Source organism: Falco punctatus (genome assembly GCF_963210335.1).
Source record: "Falco punctatus genome assembly, chromosome: 13".
Taxonomy (NCBI): Eukaryota; Metazoa; Chordata; class Aves; order Falconiformes; family Falconidae; genus Falco; species Falco punctatus.
In genome coordinates, this window is record NC_137593.1 from 11,444,443 (window position 1) to 11,465,039 (window position 20,597).

Below are 20,597 nucleotides of genomic sequence, written 5' to 3' on the forward strand. Positions count from 1 at the left end.
GGAGAGGGTAGACACCACATGGACCACACACCACAGGCTGCTACACATGGTTTACTCTACATTCATTTTGACGAAGGAATCTACTTTTACAGCAAATAGAGGCTTCAAATCTTGGCATGTAGCTCTCCGTCACGATAGACTTTATGCCCTAAATTTCTTACAGAAACAAGTACTTTACAAACCACAGACTTGCTTCGCCCCAAATATAAAATTCTCCTACAGTGAAGCTAAATCTGCACAACAACCCCTAAAGCTAGGTATACAATATCAGTTTAAGGATTTTTTTGGGTTTTTTTTAAAAAAGAATTTACATAAGAATGTAAAGGAGATTAAGCCAGACACTTCATACGCTGACATTAAAGCAAGAGCTGAAGGGAGCATCTATTGCAATGAAAAATGTTGAAGATGCTTGGATGGCTTCTTTCACTCAGGTTCTCTGGGATTTTTTCATTTAAAATCATTTCATCTGAAAGTGGGTGCAAAACGGTCACCCCCTTTGAACTCTACCACTACAAAGCTGCTACCTGGGAGATGTTTAGCAACAGGGAATGCAGTTTAGAATCAAGCAACGCGTGTTTTATTAACCACCTGTACTCTATTAACTCCTCTCTGCAACTACAGAGACACAGCAACAGAGATGGAGGGGAGACAGGAGTATTATTTGAAATTACGCTACGGCATTGCAAAACCCGATAATGAGACCCTTTGCAACGAGCAGCTCTCCTCCAAGCTCTGCACATAGAAGCAGGGAAAGGGCTGGGCACGCAGCCATCAAAGCTCCTCTTGGTCCAATGATGTGTGCAAGAGGGACGGGATCTGTTGCCACCTTACTGCAAGCAACACAGTTCTGATGCTCTTGCAGCACTGCACACAGAGAAGACAATTTCCCTTTTTGTTTACCATCACATAGGTTGCCAGAATGGCACAATATAACGCACCTGTGTTTCTCCAGCTTTCTGGAAGCCTGGATTCCCTCTCGAAGCTTACCAAACAATAGAGCTACAAAAGGCAGGTCTCCCCCAGCATGACACTGCGCTAGGCACACAGCAGTTTTGGAGAAGGTTTGGCTCCTTGATCTGAGAATCTAGTTTGTTTGAACCCACTCCAAAATCCTGTGTGTGTAACACTGATATGATGCTAAAATCCAAGGAGAATGGTGGCACTGCAGAGAAGAGCAAAGAACAAGCTGTTCCTTTTTAAATTTTTTCACTGATGATCTCATTCTCTACTACAAAACAGTTCAAAGAACTTTTTTTCCTTTCTTTATTGTGGAAAATTATAAACAAGAAAGCATTAGCAAGAAAGAGCTGGAAGAGAAGGAAAAGGCCCTTTCAGCTCCATAAAAACTGACAACCTAGCAAGCCATATCAAGCATTTGCCCCAGGAATTAAAAAGGTGAACTGAATGTATTTGAACAGTATGCAAGGGACCAGACTGGCAGCAAATCCCTCTTCTCTGTCTTCAGCAACCCTAATCAGTCCTAGCACAAATGCAGAGACACAGACCAGTCCACTTCACACCTTAGCGTATGCGAATTTTAGGACCATGCAACTTAAAAATGCAGCTCTTCAAGGATAAAACAGCAGAAGGTAATTCTCTAGCTTGCACACACACTCCCCTTCATTCCCACCTCACCTTCAAGCATCATCATTCTCAGGAGAGAAGACAAGCACTAGCAAGAGCATTAAGTCAACTTAAAATCTAATAGCAAGTTTTTTGTATTAAGCACCATTTCTCACACCGCCTTCAGCCCTCAGGGAGACACAGAAGAGTTCAAAGCAGACTGCAAAGTGTTTGCTCTAACCAGAAAACAGCCAACTACCTACCTGCTGCCAGCAGTTCGGGGTAGTTGGCTGTTCCCTGGCTGGACCAAACTCTTGCAGCAAATAATTACAGCTCTTTGCCATCCCCCTGGCCCTGCAGGTACCACGCTGCTGCTCTTATCTCAAAGCAATATTTAGCACCTTACAAAAGGAAGAAAAACTTGCATAGAGACAAATGAGACCTCTAATCTACATGCATGTTTTGTTGCTATTAGCAGCGCTACAGTAGAGCATGGGCATTCATCAAGGCTGAAGTTCTCACGTGTGATCATGGGCAAACGGGCAAGGGCAGTGTCCACAATGGAGGGTCTCAGTTACAGAAGGGACAGCCAGAGGGGCTGCAGATAGTAATAGGGGTGGACGCAAAACAAATAAAAATTGCATTGAGACTTGGGGAAGCTGCTGGAAGTAGCTAGAGGCCATCTTTAACATATGCCTTTAAATGAAAGACCTGATCCAAGCCCAAATATTTCTGTTTCTCTTTGGCATGTGTATGTACATCTACTATAGCTCAAGAGTTACAGAAGGGTCCCTCTTAGGATAGACAGAGGGGGAAAAAAGAGAATGACTGAGTAGGAGAAAAGAGCAAGCAGGAAAGCAAAAAAATGAGCAAGATGGAGAAGAGGAGGAGAAGAGTTTAATACAAAGATAGAAGTGGAACCATGGAAAGAGCAAGTTATATTTCTGCTGTGGAGCCTGAAGACAAAGGTGGGTGGCTTTAATTCTCAGCTGAGGTTACTTTTCCACCACAGGAAGCCAAATTATTGTTCAGAAAATCAGACAGTGTGTTTTACTTTCCTTGTTATTTTAAAATAAAGTACTTAAATTTTACTTGTGTGTCCTAGGGCCATTTTGCTTTTTGAAAGTGCAGTGCAACTGAGCATAAATCCATTTACTTGTTTACCAGGAAACCAAATTTTTTAAATTATCACATGAAGGTCCTTTAACCAACCAAAATGCAAATAATTACACCTTTTTTAAAGCAAGTAATAGCCTTTTTCTTCTCTAAAGGTCTCTTCCTTGAAATAAGCTCCCAAAAAGACTGTGGCAAAAGGAATCAGAATCCTGTATCTCAAGAGAGGGGGACAAGTCCCCAGGGAGCAGAGCAGCATTTCCATCCAAGCATAAATATGACTTGAGTAAATGTTGCAACAACTTCAAGAGGAAAACCTCTCTGTCCAAGAAAACTAGAAACACCACCAACAGGTAACGATCCACAAAATACTAAATACTACCAGGCATTGCCTCCAGGAGATGTTCCCATCCAAGCCACTCTGCCACTGGTTTGAATGAAAAATGTCCCACAGAAACAGCCCCCTTCACCCACCAGCCACAGAGAGACTTTGAAACCATCAGGAACGGGCCAAGGTTTCAAGATACTTGAACTCTTCTTTGAACTATGCTTAGTCACTTTTTTCTGGGTTTATAGCACCTGCAGAGGGGGCCAAGGTCAGGCCCCCACTTGCACAGGGCAAAAAGAGAGGAGCCAGCACGACTGCACAGCCCTCCAAGCGCCTGCACCAGACTGCCAACAGCAGAAGGGCTGGGTGGGGCTGGGCTTTTGCTTTGCTTCTAAAATCACAATTAAAAGCATAACAGTTTTTTTTGTTATTTTCTTTATTCCTTCTTTAAGTGAAAAGGTCAATGTGGGACATCAATGAGTCTAAAATCCAGAACAACTCCTACCTGCTTTGTAGCGACTTTTAAAGCACTATTTTACTCAAGTCTCAAGTACCCCGACCTTTCCGTCTCTGGCATCAACTGAACATTAAGGAGACAACTACAATTTTGCAATCTAATTTGGAATTGGCTCCACGTAAGGTACAAAACAAAACTCGTGTTCATGAAGTGCAAGGAAGGACAAGTGAAGATGAAAAGCAGAAAAACATACCAGGAAGGGAACTCCTCCTAAGCAGAATATTTTCCAGAGTTTTCCATGAGCCACCAGAAATTCTTTAAATAGTTTCAGAATTATGAGAAGACTTTATCTATTACTAAATTAAATGCTGGGAGCAAGTCTTCCATGTGAACTGCATAAAGCTTTGTCTATAGCAGCTAATAAATTCAGCAATGTCTTAAAACCACTTAACAATTTAAAATCTACCTTTTATACCCCAAAATAAAGCCAGGACACCTCCATAATGTGGCACTTCACACACCATGCATTAAAGGGCCCCGAGTTTTATACGCAAACCAGCGGAAGCCAAATCAGTAAAGCACTGTTTCAAAGGCTTTGGCTAAGGTTAGCATTTAAAGCCCCTGGCAAGGAAGGCACTCCCGCACACTGCCCAGCTCTGGAGGGTATGCTCAGAGATCATTCTTGGTCAGCAAGAGGCATTCCCAGGCCAAAGGAAAGCAGAAGGGTCGATCCTCCCACAGGAACACAGGGTAGATCTTCATGCTGGTGGTGTTCCCCCAACTTCCAGCTGCCATGAGCTGGAAACATCGAAGGTCATAATCAATCAGAAATCAGGTCTTCAGACCTCACAGATCACACCACATTACTAAGGCAGAGAAACACAACAAGTGTCCTGTCCTGCGGGCTGCCAGTGAACCCACGGCAGCTCTTCATCACCTCATGACAGGAGATGCTGTTATCCAGAACGCACCTACTGCCTACACTGTTCCTGAAAACCACCTTCAAACCTGATGTAATAACTCCAGAGAGGAATGAAAAAGCTCTTTTGTGCAAGTGGTACCACTGCACCATTAAGCTGGATACTTACACAAAGAAGGTATTCTCCTCAGGGAAAAACACTAAATAGTCAGGACAGAATTTACACAGCATGTACAAGATAAAACATTTAATTGCAGACTGAAGGACATGGGGAATGATATCCAACAGAATAAGCACACTGCATAAAGATTTGTTCACACTGCTGAGCAAGATATAAGCAAGAAAACACAGATGAAAGCAGGGCAGAAGTATTTTAATAGTAAAAGTCAGGCCCAGAGCACAGGACAAATGGGGACAGACAGTATAATGATGGAAAATGAAAAGAATGTGCCATTTCTTTGATATACCAAACGTGTCCAGCACTGGCAGACTGAGACCACATGCAGTAGTAGTTCCTTATGTAGTGATGCCCCCATCCCACCTTCTGCCCACGCAGGTTTTCTCCCCATTCCTATGCTGGTACCTGTTTACAGGGCAGAGGGTCACAGGTAAACTGGTTTCCTCTGTGCCCACAAAAGATCCTAGCAGACTTTGTGAGATGCCAAAATAGCAAGTTCCACTTAGAGGTTTTGTAAATTGTATTGATTTCTTTGCAACATTCAAGTGTAATGAGCAAAGTGAAGAGGAGTTACAAACTTCAAATAAATCAGATTTATCCACCAAATGCCAGTACTTGCTATATGATCACCTCTGGGAGAACCTCTAGATGACTACTTATGACTTAGACCCAACATGAATCTTTGCTACTCAGAGTCTATCCCAAGCACTTGCCAGATGGATCTTCAACCCTTCACCAAGACAAGATGTCAAGCTGGACACTGAGGCAATAACTGTACTGGTGTGAACTCAGACCCCCGGCTCAGAAAGCGCTCTTTGCTGGTAGGGAGACATTACCAAGGCAGACTGCCCTTAGCTCTCTCAAGCAGTCTCTTACTAGTGAGGTTTCCAGTCAACATGATGGATGTAAAAGGCCAAATTCTGGTATTTGCATCATGAATTGTTTTTTATCACTATTCCAAGACCCATTCAAGAGGCTAACTATCAGGAAACCAGCAGTCTCTGAATGCAAAGAGATGGGAAGTGCCACCCAGCAGCTTTCAAGATGAATTACAATCATTTTGGGTGTAGGATGTCATCCTGTTCCTGAAATGAAGGTTTAAGAGTGGGGAGGGACCAGCCTCTCTCTGCTGCTAGGTCAGTCCCTTTTGTGATATCTCTACTGTACACAGCAATCCCAGCTGAGTCAGCATTCCCAGGCACCGAAAGACACCTTGGGATTTAGTGGTAGGCCAAACACACTCAAGGTACTTCCACTGAACAGCCTTGACATTTCAACTTTGAGAACAGAAAGCAGCTGCTGAGATTTCACTTTTAGCCATCCAACTTTTTTGTTTATTTTTTGAAAGATTTCCAAAATATTTCCATCTGCACCTGGTTTTACTCTTTGTGTGTAACTAGCATAATAGTCAACAATCAAGAAATACTCTAGTGAACTGCACTGTTAAGATGTTTTTCCCATTCAGCTGGGTTCTGAAACCCCTGCATTGCAATAAATTAAAAGTTAAAACAATAGCCCACTAATCCTGAAGGATCCTGCCATTTAAGGAAGTTGATAATAAAGAATAAATACAGCAGTAAGTTCTTTGCTACCTGCATGCAACAGAACGTAAGACTGAAGTTAACCATGTGGGAATGTATTCCCAGCTATTCGTACCCTCTTACAGTTTATCTTCCTCACACATCTTCTGATTCTTATCTGCTAAATTTACTGAAAAATCTGGTTTTCTCTATCTCTATCTGGTCATCACCTATCATTTGCGGTACTTGTCTAAAGACTCTCCTGGCCCCTGAGGTCCTGTTTAGTGAACAGAAATCTTAAGTGAAGTGCTTTTAGATTTGTTTGTACAGGAATTTCTGGATCCTCTTCCCATAAACCAGCTCCTTAAAGGCACTTGGTTTTTTTCTTCAATATACAATCAGACACTATTGGTTTTAAGCCTGTATCCTGGAACATCAGTGAGATCCACTGGGATGTGAAATCCCATGTCTGTCTTTGGGGAATTGTCCCAGGTCCTGAATTTATGTACTGAAACGACTCAAAGGCAACTTCACCCAGAGCATCTCTTCTCGCTGCAGGAATGTAAACTCACTTTTATGAGGAATTCTACTGGTATTTGCACATTTTTTTTGCATGTTCTGCAGCCATGGTCTTCGTTAGATAAGTCCTTCATAGACAAGCCACCTTTCATTTTGTTTTAATCCTGTGTCTTTTTCCCCTACAGATTTCTTTTTGTACTCTAAATAAAATAAATAAAAAAAGCTTTTGGGATAAAGTTGGAACCTTTATAAAATGTCTATACTTGATACAAAAGTCTGGTGCAATAAATATGAATTACCAATAACAAATCCTGCCCATTTTTGCTTAACCAAGCTTTTAACCCATCTTCTCACAAGTAGCTTTCAAATACATGCAAATAATGTTTTACCAAATTATGTTCCAGCAATCAATGCTCCAACTAAATCCATACTTCCTTAATCTCCACCCCAATACCTTATCATGCAGTTTAATGCACTTGTCTGGGGATTGGGCTCAGTCTATTTCCCTTTCAACCACCACCAGTTCGGAGCAAGCTGCCCTATTTCCACTCAAGCTGAGGGGAGCCCTATTTTGTCAAGCTGTCTCACTGGTCTCAAGAGAAGTGTTCAGTGGAGGAAAGGTGATGCAATCTGGCCCTCTGATTCCATTCAACCTTGCACTTGGAAATTGGAAGTGATGTGTGTTTCCGCACACAACCCCATGTTACTCTAAAGGAAAAGGTAAAATATACTGTACGTGCTGCAGTTCCCCAGCGTTACACAGGAGCACACTGTGGGACACAGCAGGGATCTGGATTTGGCACAGACCTGAGTGTATTTTGTGTATTTCAAAGATTTGCAAAAAACTTGCAACCACAAGCCCTTGATAGAAAGAAAGGATATGTACCTGTTTCTAATCACTGTAATATGCCTTTTTCACTTTCCTAGTGACACAACAAAAACCCACCAAACTAATCAGCAGGTAACAGGAGAGGTGAGCTAATTATGTCTAATACCAAAGGAAAAACTGATCAAATGTTATGCACAATCCCACTCCTTGTAGGACTACTTCATTTTTCTCATATTTGACGCCTGCAATAAATTTAAGTAAATTGCAGTTTATGGTCATTTTACCTTTGACTTATATATCAGTGTGGAGTTTCTGTCATTTTCTCTCTGACTCTGGCCTCTGTTCATCTCAAACATCTTACAACGAAGGAAACATAGTAATTTCATAATGTAACTTTTGATTCAACACTAGTCCATTCTTCAGTGTTTATCTTAAGCAAGTCAGCCCAGCGTGGCTCCAGTTACACACTCTTACCATACTCCGTGCTGCGGGAATCAGATTAGCTGAAAGGTCCTGTACCTTGTGTTGCTGCAGCAAATTTCACCCTACAGTCCTTAAGCAGCCAGAGGGACAAAGGTGAATAGAAGAAGGAATATTTTTGTCTTAAAAAGCAAAACATAAGTGCATACAACTTTGCAAAATTAAACCCACCCAAGTGTTTACAACCTACATCAGGAAAGAACAAGGACAGAAGGAGAGGAAGACCAGACAGTTACCTGAGATGGCAGAGAACAGCTGGGGGCTACCAGGGCTCTACAGGTGTTTTTCAAGCACAGGTTCTGGAGCTCATGCACTAGGGAATGTCTACTAAGATGTCCACAAAGTCTAAGAAAAGAAGCCCCAGTGTCAATAGGCCTACAGTACACAAGAGTTAATTTTACCAATATTTGGCAAAATCTTGGTTGGCTTTACCAAAATGTGTAAAATGAGCTCCTTGAACAGAGACACAGTCCTCACTCTGCAGTTCTGTTTCTGAAAATTTCAGCCCACGGTGGACTGGCTGGTGTCTGCTAAGGAGAAAGGTCATGCTGCACTTTTCCCAGATCTGGGTCAATAAAAGAAGCTCTCTTCTTTGCTTATACCCCATTTTCATGACACATACAGAAACACAATGTGTTTTTTATCCCATTCCCTTTAGGTATATTTGATTTAAATTCATCAACAGGTTGAACAGATTTAAAGGAAAGGGAAAAAACTGGGAACAGCACACTGCAGAGGTCTCATTTACTTAGGTCATCAGGTGAACACTGGCAAGATTCAATGAATGTATTTATACACAATCTCACTCCAAAATGCAACCGATGTCACTAAGGACATAAAAACCAGGGCAAACATCCTGTTAGAATGTATTTCTATTCTGCAGTACAACAATTCCTCCTAGAGTAAGATTTAGATTACTTAAACTTGAGTTACTTTGTGAAAGATTTTAGGGATACAGAAATGGAAGAACAACGGTGAAAACAATGTTAGTTATCAATATACACACAAGGAGATGTACAGAAGCTCTGTCAGTATGGCCCAAAGTACTGCTTTGAAATCAGCATCAAAGGACCTGCACACAAGTAAGAGAACCCCTCAGAAATGCACCCAGCCCAATCATTTCTGCTGCATCCCTTCCCATCACAGCCTGACATTTCACTAGATGCAATTGTCCGCCTTTAAATCTGTCAAATTTAATTTCTGTTCCTACCAGTAAGCAGCCTTCAAACACAACTGCACCAATTGTGTACCTTACCAGAAATAAAAACACCACTTGCAGATAATTCCCAGAAGAGGTTTGACAAGTGTGGGAAACTTGCCTGGTGCCACTGGGACATGCAGGTCGCCTGGCATGCTCTTACATGATGAGATCAGAATAAATCTTTAAACGTGCACCCTGGGTGAAAACATTCAGGTACGGTTATTTTCTGCGAAAGTCTGCAACATCCGTACAAACAGCTCTGTTGTATGCTCCTGGCTGCAAAATTTGCTAGAAGACGTGCAGAAAGGATCACAAAAGAACATTGACTGAAATGAACTTGCTTAAAACCTCAAGCTACCCCAAAACAGCTCTACAAAGGCTGTAGAAACTAGGTGCAGTCCAGACCCATCTTTTACTCTGAGATTATGCTGAGTCATCTAAATGGAGTACGGTTTGTTCATATTTCTGAAGCTGTTACATAAATAACCCTATTTTCCTTCTTTATTTGAGCTGATCTCTTTTAAAATATACACTCACAAATGTGAACAGCAAGCTTACCTCCCTACTGCTATCATTAAACAATAACGAGGAGCACGATCGCTAATCAAAAGCAGACTCCAATATAAAAACCTCTCAAAACCAGACTGGCCCACTTAAGACTTATATCCCTGAAAGTTTCCAACTCCTGCAATATCCTACTGCAAATACAGCTATTCCTACAACTATCCCATGCTTCCTTTGCTAGTGATACTCTGCTACCAGCTAATTCTTCATGATAGATTTGTGGACTACTACTGCAAAAAATTCCTCTCCCATCTTTTACTGAGGATGTAGCATGGGAGAGTCCTCCACCCAGTGACTAGAACTGATAAGGGTTGTACTGAGAAGTTTTAAAACTAAGCAAAGGTGCAAAAACAGTCCCTTATCTCTCTGCTTGTTGCCTAAGATCCTTCAAGGCAAAGAAACTGTCAGAGTCTTGAATAAATTAGCAATGAATGCTTGAGGACAAAGACAATTTCATTCTTCAAAATCTTCTGAAATGCACTGATTTAGTTGCCTGATAGAAGTAGTGCAGGCAACACGTGGTTTCGTTTTTCTTGTAGTTATTACGGGTGCTATATACCAACAGAGAGACATTTTCTGAATTGGGTTCTGCATTCTATTGATTTTTTGGAGATCTCCTGACATCATGAGGATGCCAGATATGTGGTTTGCTCATGTTGGCTTTTTTGGTGGTGGTGTTTTGGTTTTTAAAGTGTTTTACATATGGGCAAAAAAAGATGGAAAAAATAATAATTTCTTCTAACCACATTTACATTTGGAATAAAAGCTGTGTTAACTCTTAAACACAACTTTGCCCTCATGAGTGATGCAGCCTTGCCAGCCCTGGATAAGCTCTTAACCTCTAAAACAACTCTTTGTCATAATAACTGCAGTTAGCATAGCAACTTTTAAAGCCAAAAATCCTGAGGGTACCTCCAAAACGTATCAAGAGGCTCTATTAAGCACAAGACTGAGGTCTCGTAGGGGCTCTCCTTAACACCGAAGCATTGGGAATGGCTGTAGCTTTGAAAGCAAGTCAACACAAATAAGTGAACCCAAAGGACTCCCAGCACTGGTTTTGGACCTTTCTAAATCCACACGTTCCTGAAAAAAATTAGTCAAAGCACAGGTATCTGAAAAAAAATCACATATGCTGATGGATTTATACCCCTGCTTTTGCCAGGCACATTTCATGGGCCTGTAACAGTATTCTACATAGTGCTACGGTAGTCAGCAGAGCACAGGCTGAAAATCACTGAGTAAGGCTATCAGCTCACAGTGGGCCAACGAAGTAATGAATCCACAGAGATTCAATCTGCGTGCAAGAAAACGTCGCAAGACCTTGTGATACAAGGTGGTCTGGATGCCTCTGCCAACTGCAGAGGACAGGTCTGAAGGCTGAAGTCCCCAGTGCTGGAAGCTGAAGAGTCTCCCCAGCCAGCCAGAGCTCAGTTCTGTCCAGGAACAGGTTGACAGAACTATCTCCATCAGAGCATTCCCCATCAGGATGCAAAATAACCACTGCAATGAAGTACATATGTCAGGTAATATAAATACACACATTTCTGTTGCTTTCTCCTGCTAGGAACAGAGACGATGAGATGCTCATACCCTGATTGAGGATCTAGCACCTTGTCTCTTGGGCAAGAAGCTCTGTAGCTGTATCTCTGAGGTGACACCTTAGAAAAGGGCACAGGATATATCTTATATTGCCAGCTGCATGTGAAACAGATATCCCTCACAGGAGGCTTACAAAATAATGTTTGGATTGTGTTCTTCAGATCAGGAAATATTTGAAACACTTAACCTTTGGAATTTAGCATTACAATAGTGAACCACAGCTGGCAGAGGAAAAGGTTCATGAAATACTGGATCAAGTTTGTGCTTCAGCAGCGTATTGGGAGGATAATGGACAAGAGTCCATCAGTATAGGTTCTTAGTTGCTTTTATTACTCATCTTCACTTGAAAGATTCTGCAAGCATCTCCTTGCAGACATCAGGAGCCTTAAAAATGGAGATGATTCCAGCTCCCAGACCGGACATCTCTGCTTCAGAGATACTGCATGTCTTAAATAAAATACTGCGGCACAGAGACAATGCTGAAATATCCTTCCTCTGCTCACCTGGGGACCCACGCTGAGCTGGCTGGCCAGCCACCATACCTGCTCCAAGGGTGCAGAGGGGCTTCCTGCAGTCTTTTTATGCCACTTGTTCCCACTCAGCCCCTCAACTCCCTCCCTAACTGATTGTCAAAGACCATCAGGAGCTGGTTTCCATCTGTACTTCCTTCTGAGCCACAAGGTCTCCTCAAAATAAACACTCAGATTTCAAAATAAAAGAAAGGGTATTTCCATGGTTGTTCTTTTCACACCGATTTAAAACGCAGTCCCTGGGATATTCACCAGCATCAAAACTGGCTTTTCCAGGGGGTGGCTCTCCTTGGCCTAAGGCTGAGGCAGTGCTGTGATGGAGCGTGGGCACCACTCTCACCGCAGATCAGAGGCTGAAAGGAGAGGCAGAGCACACAATACCCAGGACAGGCACAGGTAAGATCACTCTTAAGGAAGGCTCCAGCTCAGAGCATCTTCTCATTGAGAGGAGTCCAGGGTGGAACAAACCTGTTGGAGGATGCACAGCTCCAGCCAAAAGGCGATCTGGGACACAAAGGGCTGCTGCGAGCAGGCTCCCACTTCACAGTTTAAGAAAAATGAGGCACAGGTGTGAACAAAGGGTTTCAGGCTGGGTCAGCCACTAACAAGTGCATACGCTCATGTGCCTCTTGGATTTTCTCCTCTGAGGCTCATCTGGAAAAAAAGGGGAGCATGCACAACAATCTTGAGAAGGACGTGAAACTTTCAAAAGCATTAAATCCTCACTGGATTTCCCATCCTACAGATTTTGGATACAAGACAAGCAAATCTTTAGTTTTGCTTTCAGGAAGACAGCCATGCCCTGTCCCATACTCTCTCCTGGTTTCTTCACGTCTCTTCTAAAACACACTGGCAAAGTTTATTTTGGAGAACTCAAAGAGGAGAAAGGTTTCTGCATCTTCCGCTTTTGTTTTAATTGAAAAACTGAGCTTTGCAAACCTTTTCTATGCAGAGTGACCCTGTAGTCTGATCCATGCCTCTACAGAGAAAAGCAAAAAAGCAACAAAGCAGGGAAGACAGGCAAAGCACGTGAATGAAGTCAACTCAAAGGGCAACTTTTAAAAAAAAAAAGTGTTTGGGTTTTTTTTCCCTCACTTGGATTGCATGAAAAAGACTTCTTCCAAAGAGGCTTGAGCAGGGCATGGGGCAGCACTGCAGCCACCCACCTCTGCATCACAAGGGGATTTTTAACAGCCATGCTACACAACTACTGCAATCAAGTAACATCCCAGTAACACCTAGAACCCTCTTGGCTGGACCTTACAAGTAGAGGATCCCCTCTGCACTGGTACATCTCCCTCCTTATAGCTTGGAGGAAGAGGCCTCATGCAGCATTTTCTGCAGTTGGGTTCAGAGAAACAAGGCAGACTTTAAAAAGAGCAGCCACATCCCTGATCAGCAGATACACCAACAAGTCCCAAGGACGAGTGACAACCCCTGCAATGGCTTTGCAGACTTTCTGGGAAAGAAGAATTCTTGTTCAAACAGATATTTTCCTTGAACATTTTCTCCAAATGGCTTACGGATAAGAGAAAAATGCAGATGTATGCACCACAAACCAGCTCAGCGAATGGTTTCCTGCAGTATCTAAAACCCATGCATATGTGAGCGGTAAAGGCTCAGAAGCCAGAGTTTCAACACCCTAGATCTGAGGGGCTGTGGGATCACAACACTGTCATAAATCTGCAGTAATTCAGATGACAAAGTGGAAACAGAGGGAACAGAGTTCAGCTTAGGATCTCTCAAGAAGACTGTTTAAATTTTCTATGAAACAGAACAGCAGTTTTTCCTTAATCTTGCCTCAAAACTGCTATCACACAGTATAATTAATTTTATTGGCCTCAAATTTTCTTTCATCTCTGATTTTTTTTATCAGTTTTATAGCCCTGTAATACTATTCTGTACCTGGGTCTAAATGACATGACAATTCATTGGCCACACTGCACAGAATGAAATCAACCCAAAAAAAGGGAACCGCATCTTTGATATCATCATATTGTGATGATTAACAAGAGCAAGAAAAACTAAACACATATACAAAAAAACCACCTTTATCTTCTTTGTTAGTGGTGGATAAGCTAATCAAATCATGCAATATTTCTAACCAAGCCTGTTACTGGATCTCATCAAACTAAATGAGCAGAACTTGGATGGCAAAGTAAGCTTTAAAGAAGGAAGTTCCTTAAGTCAGACTCATCAAGATTTGGCTTCTGGAGCTTTACTTTCTGTTCTGTTGGCTTACGGCACAGCAGAAGTACAAATAAGGCAGAACAGAAAGCTTAAAAGGCAATGAGAAGAATAACACAACTTATAAGGCACACTCTGCCCATCTGACAATTACCAGCATCCCATAAACACCAAAAAGCAATTCAGCCAGTGACCTTCAAAAAACTGGACTCCTTTATCCAGGGACTGCGGATTCAAGGTCAAATTTTCACTAGACTTCAGTCTGAAACAGTGGCATATTAGCTATTCAGCTGGAACTCCCATAATGACAGAAGACAGCTGAGATCTGCTCAAATCAAATTACAGCTCCTGATTATGCAAAACACTATGGTTCTGTATTTCCTGACACCAAAACTACTTCAGAGTGCAGCTTGCAGATACCTGCTCTAAGATTTCTGAAAACAAGCAATTAAAACAAGAAGAGAAAAACTAGTTTATTACTCTACTCATATTTGGTAAAGAATACTTCATGACAAATTATATATATGAATGTGTCAACAGCTGGATATAAACAGAGAAGCATTTTGTAAAATATATCTCATACCATCAGGGAGTTGTTTACAGGACAAAGCATCATCAAGATCTTTGGCAGTTGATGGGTCGATGGTGAAAATGCATTCTTTCCTATTCAAGGAAAAAAAAAAAAAAAGAAGGAAAATTTATCTTCTAGTCATGAAGAAGGTACCAAAACACAGAGACCATCACAGACATCCAGACAACAACAATCGTGTTTTCAGAAGACTGTTGAAACATCTTCCAATCTAATCTGAAAGTCTAAATCTAATCTAGGAGGAAAAAAAAAATAAAAGGTTTTAGACAAGTGAATCTCCTGGGTTGGTTTTGTTTTGTGGGGTTTTTTTCATTTTACTTTTTGGTTTAACTGGTTGCTCTTAACAGCTTTCATCTCATTACTGATTTTCCTCCACACAACCGAAGTAATTTAGCCCATCAAGTTCACTCCAAAGAAACAAGCAGGCAAAAGTCCTGATGCCTTGCAGCTAGAATAAAAATAGATTGTTCCTAATTGCAAAGCTAAACGGAACATAATTAACCCCCATCCCCATGCATAAGAGCAGATATTACAGCATCTGAAACTCCACGAGCACAGCTAGCACATAGAGGCAGTGAAACATTTACAAACCAAGCTGAAAGATAACAAAATTGAGTGAGAGTTTTGGTCTCAGTAAAGACGCCCAAGAGGTGCAGTACTTCGTAACATCTACATTGCCTATTACCCACCAGAGAGAAAAGCAGGTTCAATAGGAAACAGTATGAAAGTTATAGAAAGAAAGAGCTCCAAATCAGCTAATTAGGTCTAGCAAATCAACTTGGTGCTTAGGAAAAGCTGAACGCCCTTTCACATACGAGGTACTAGGTGGCACCTGGAAACGCAGCCCTGCCCTGGAAGGCTTACATATGTACGTCCTGTAGCGGTGGATGGCAGGAACACCAGGAACATACCAAAGTGGACCACTGATATGGCCTAAGACCATGCAGATGAGACAAAATTGAGCATCAGACTTGAGAATCATAATGTTTAAGAGCAGAGCCTGGCACCAGCACGATCCAAAACCTGAAGCACTCAACAAATAAAACCTCCTAAACCCCTGCTTCAGGGCCTCCCCCTCACCCTGGGCTGCCCTACAGCAACTTCTTCCCCAGGCTCCTGCACTACAGCAGGGTTCACCCAAGCATTGTGTGGAATGCAGGACTGGAGCTGAAGAGCAGTGAGGACACTGAAGGAATAGTTTTCCTGGTCTATTTTGCTTTTATCTTAACCTTTAGAATAAGTTGGGCCCCTCCTTAGTTAAAAGATCCCCAAGCACAATGGTATAGGCTGAGGCTGCCAAGGAAGAGATCAGACCGCTTCTTTTCTTCTTTTCTCTTTGCTGCTGAAAACCCCTTATCGTGATGGCAACTCCCTTCTAGAGATGTATAAGGAAAACACATATTATTTTTCTTACAGCATAGCCACCAGTATACTCCAAGGGTAGGAGAGGTAGGAGGGGAAAAATTACAGTGAACTTTTAAAGGAGCAAGTGTCACATGGAATTAGCAAGTCTTATTTTTTTTGCATGGGTGCTTGCACAGCGAGAGCCATGTCTCTATCTTCGCAGGCCTACCCACTGCAGTACTTAAATGCTCTAGGTGGTATCTGCTGGTGTTCAGGCAGCTGGCAGCATGTATTTGTATAATTCCAGCAGGCACACTAAATTTCAAAGACATAAAAATCACCTAAGCACTTCACTGCCTTCCGAGACTTTGAAAATCTTTTAGAATGTGCTAGCTTTCAGATTGGATAGCAAAGCTGCCTTAATCCCAAGATGCACATTAGTTTCTGATCCTTCACATGCATCTAAACAAATTAGAGACTGTGACACTGGAAGATAAGAAGTCTTTTCAACTACACCGGGACTTTGATCTGTTGCTGCTTAGTTATCCAGCACCGGGTATCAATGAATTTTTAAAGGCTTGCAAACAACCTTACTACCATAAATATATATTCCTTAAAATTCCACTTAAGGATGGAATTTCAGGATATCTCCACTCCAAGGTACTACGCAACTTTCTTTAGGGAGCTGTGTGAATGCAGATACACAGAAACCTACAACAAGCAGTATGGGGGCATGCACGTGTGTCAGCCTGCACGTATTGGTATACCAGGTCCCACTAACGCACAGGGTACAAAGGCAACGCCTCCTGGCACTGTGAGTCCCCCCCAGCCACTTCTAGTAAATCTTCCTTTAAGTTACTTAATTTAAAAGAGCAAACAGCATTGAATGGACACCAAGGGCTTGCTTCATCTATAGACAAGTGAGGAAGAAAAAGGTTTAAAGAGCTGCTTCAAAGAGAATGTGGGTTTCTGTGTCAGGGGAATAGATAGTTTATCCCAGATGTCCAGGGCCTGCAACCACAAGCATCTGCCACCCATGGTGAATCGTTGCTTCCAGGCAGTTTAAAAAATAGCAGATTGATTTCAATGAAATGCGTATTTGCAGCCTGCCCTGGAAAGAAGTGAGCATAAAACCATAGGCGCCAAATTCTGAACACATTTATACAAAGGTAGCAACTAACGTGCTCCTTTGCTGAGATGTATTTGGTCAGTCAGATCTACTACAGAGGTCAGCGGTGGCCCCAGTTCAGAAAGCCCAAACCTGTGGGGCCAGTGGGGCAGCCCCAGCCTCCCTGGGCAGCGCTTTGTGCACCGCTGCTGCCCTTCGCGATGTGTGGCTGGCCTCTGAGCAGCCTCTTAGCATGCAAACTGCAGGCACAGACACAGCTCACTGTCTGAGATACTGAAACTCACAGATGCAAAGCTGAAGAGAGGTCCAGACAAATACTAATTTAACATTTCTCACCAGCATTCCTATGTGTAGCACAGCTGGGATGTGTTTTACCACCAGGTTCAGATCCGCTTCTCCTCTAAAACTACTTCAGTGACTTGGACTTGTAGCTTGTCACAGGCAGTTTATTCTGGGCACAGAACGCAAGGTGAGGTAAGACAGTCACTGAGCAAGTAACACAAGGAATGACATTCCCTGGCATAAGGACTCTGCAGAAGTGTTGCAGAGCCAACAGCCAGGTAGTCAACGGGACAAGAGAAGCTGATTTGCAGGGAGAGCTCAACGTTCATAGCAGTGAGATAATCCTGGCACATAGCAGTACACCTCACTGAAGTTTTCTAAGCAAATTCCGCTCACCAGTAACTACGTTATTAAGTGTGATGAATTATATTTCTGGTTTTCAGTTTCTATTACTGGAGAAGTTTCAGATGGCTATAGGAGCCGAGGCTGGCATGTGGGAAAGAAAACAATCCACCGTGTGATGGGACTGAAGCGCTGAGCCCGAGGGCAGCACCCCACACACGTGCCCTCCAGGGCAAGGTCTCTGAGGAAGGCATGTTCTCAGCCATCTCCTGGTTTTCCTCCAGCCCTACCGGTACCACCTTTTATCTCCAGCACAGCCCGCCCGCTGCTCTGCAGGCCGTCCCCTCCCTTGGCACCTACACCAGCCACTCCTCTACAAGGCCCAGAGAGGACCCCAGAGGCAGCTAAGCAAAACCATACAAGTGAAGAAATAACATTGCTCCCAAAAACCATACGAGTGAAGAAATAGGCATTGCTCCCAGCTATGTAGCAAGTCCAGCCTGCGATGAGGAAGGAGCTGTTCAAATTCCTCCCCTGACCATACTGCCCGACTGTACAATACCCCAAAGGCTGTGGCACAAAGGATCCCAGAGAGATCAGACCACATTTCTGACCATAACCAATAACAAAAATCAACCTGCAGTGGGTCGTATGACTAAATCTCAAGGTGACAGTACTTTTTTATGCACCTGCTAACAAAGACGTTGGTTAAGCATAAGCAAATAGCCCAGCCACATGCATGCACATCTGCATTGACCACAGGTAAATAAAAATTGGCAGCCGTCTGCAGCTTCTGGAGGGCCGCCAAGGTGACTCTGTGGGTTAAGGAGCTTGATCATCCCCCTCTCCCCCTTCTTTAAAAGTCCAAAAGAAGCCATCTCTCATTGTCATTACACCTAATAAAAACCTGGTTTACTCATATCAAACTGTCAAAACATACTTTGTAAAAGTAACAAGATGTTCCAAGTCCACTCATTCCAACATACACACAACTTGGTTGGTTAAAAGAAAACGGTTTAGGAGATAGACACACAGAGTTAAGAGATTTTCTCGTCTTCATGCTGGAAAGGACTACAGATAATCATGTGCTTTTAAGAACCCCCCAGCAATGATCAAAACCCAACATTTCAGTGTGGAAACTTCCACTTTTTACAGGAGCCTCTTTCTCCAAAACATGTTTAATGCAGGTTTGCAGAGGTAGACTTGCTCTGGCATGGGGTTTCTGTCAATGGAAGAATAAAATATCTTCTCCCTTTTCCTCATGGCCAGAGGTTTCGTGCACCACTGCAAGGCAATGCTTTGCAAGTGTTTTGGAGGATCAGGGGAACAGCTTGCACTGAGCATGGTGGACCTGCAAGCATCAGGAAAGCACGTGCCACAGACTGCCCAGACCCTGGCAGTCCCAGGCAGTGCCTGAAAGCACTGACCCAGCCGCTTCTAGCTTTGAGGCTGTGACAAGAGCGCAGCTTGCACCCTGGCTCCCTCTGCCATCTTATAAATCAACCACCTGGGGAAAAAAAATTGCAGAACAGAGCACTTTGTTTATTAGACAGTAACTACAGCATCAACATATACAGGATGGTATATTAATCCTAATTTAAGGAAAGCTAATTAAGTGTAGTTTCTCTTTGCACAGCTTAAAAAAAGACTATTTAAAGAGGACAAGCGTATCTGCAGAGCAGTTAGTCTTTTTACCTTAACAGGACCTAAAATAAATGGCTAGTGCAGTGCTAGAGGTAAGATAAGTCTGTTGGTGAGCTGGAATTACCGTCATGGTAATTAAAACATTCACAGATCACAAGACAGCAAGAGCAGTTTGTTTTTCTTTGTGCAAATACGTACATCTACGTAAAGGTATTTGCAAGACTCAGCAGAGAACAGACTGCACAGTTGGTGCTGCGAGGTTCAGTACAATATACCCATTTTTGCTAGCTAAACTGTTCAGAATTCAACATATCAGTTAGCTTAGCCATAAAACGTAAACACATACGACACAAGGAGATTACAAGTCCCAGTGGTCAGGGCTCCATCTTCACTCAAGTGGAAGGCTACTTGGATCAAGATGAAGCATTGTGTTTGTAAGCCACAGGCTCAGGCTGTATTAGAGGCAGGGTTTCTGGCATGGCCAGTTGTTGGGCAAAGTTTGGGTGTTACCAGTGTGATTTTCTGTAAAAGCAGCTTGCTGCTGCTAATGGAGAAAAGCACCACTTTGTACACAGGAGACAGAGCAGCACTCTGCAGCCACGCAGATCCTGCTAACACAGCTGGATGACCTTCTCAGCCAGCAGCATGCAGATGAGTCAATTTGCCAGTGGAGACATGGAGCTCAGATTTTCATCACTCTAACAAATGCCAACAACCGTGAAAGAACAGTTGAGAGAACTGTATGTACCCACTAGAGCATCAGAAAACCGTCGACAAAGCAAGATGTCCTTATCAGCTGAAGTGACCGTTCATGGGAGGCAGAGTCCTAAAGAAGCATGAACCAGCTATTCAGGAACCAGGGAAGGCAGAGGATGAAGGAAGGACATCCTAGGTACACAAGCACAAGTCAGCTAGGCAGCCTGTGTCCATGCTCCCACATGCCACAGATCACCGTCCCCCTGGCCCTGGCTGCAGCCACCACCAACTCAAGTTACTCACTGAAACCCCAGCTTCGCTATTTGCCTGAACTTGGACTGCTCAGGGCTGAGGTCGTGGGCAGAATTTAGACTGCCAAATTCTCATGAGAGAGACAGAAAGAGAGCTGGGCACCTCTGCAAGCAAACCAGAGCACCTAAGGGAAGGGGTGAGGAGGGAACCACCAAAGGTCTCACAACAGGAAACCCAGACACAGGGGCTTAAATCAAGTAAGAATAGAACCGAACATAGAACCGAACATTGACCATTTTCAGTTGGAAGGGACCAACAACGATCTAGTCCCG

General features: G+C 43.0%; 1 protein-coding gene across 3 annotated transcripts in view; it reads right to left on the reverse strand.

The window, feature by feature from the left end:
• DIS3L2 (DIS3 like 3'-5' exoribonuclease 2) overlaps positions 1-20,597 on the reverse strand; it is a 195,092-nt gene that overhangs the window by 83,323 nt on the left and 91,172 nt on the right. For all 3 annotated transcript variants that reach the window (XM_080409894.1, XM_080409895.1, XM_080409896.1), the window contains one exon: positions 14,571-14,650. In XM_080409894.1, the coding sequence (XP_080266020.1) occupies positions 14,571-14,650 (80 nt within the window). The remainder of the gene's footprint in view (positions 1-14,570; positions 14,651-20,597) is intronic.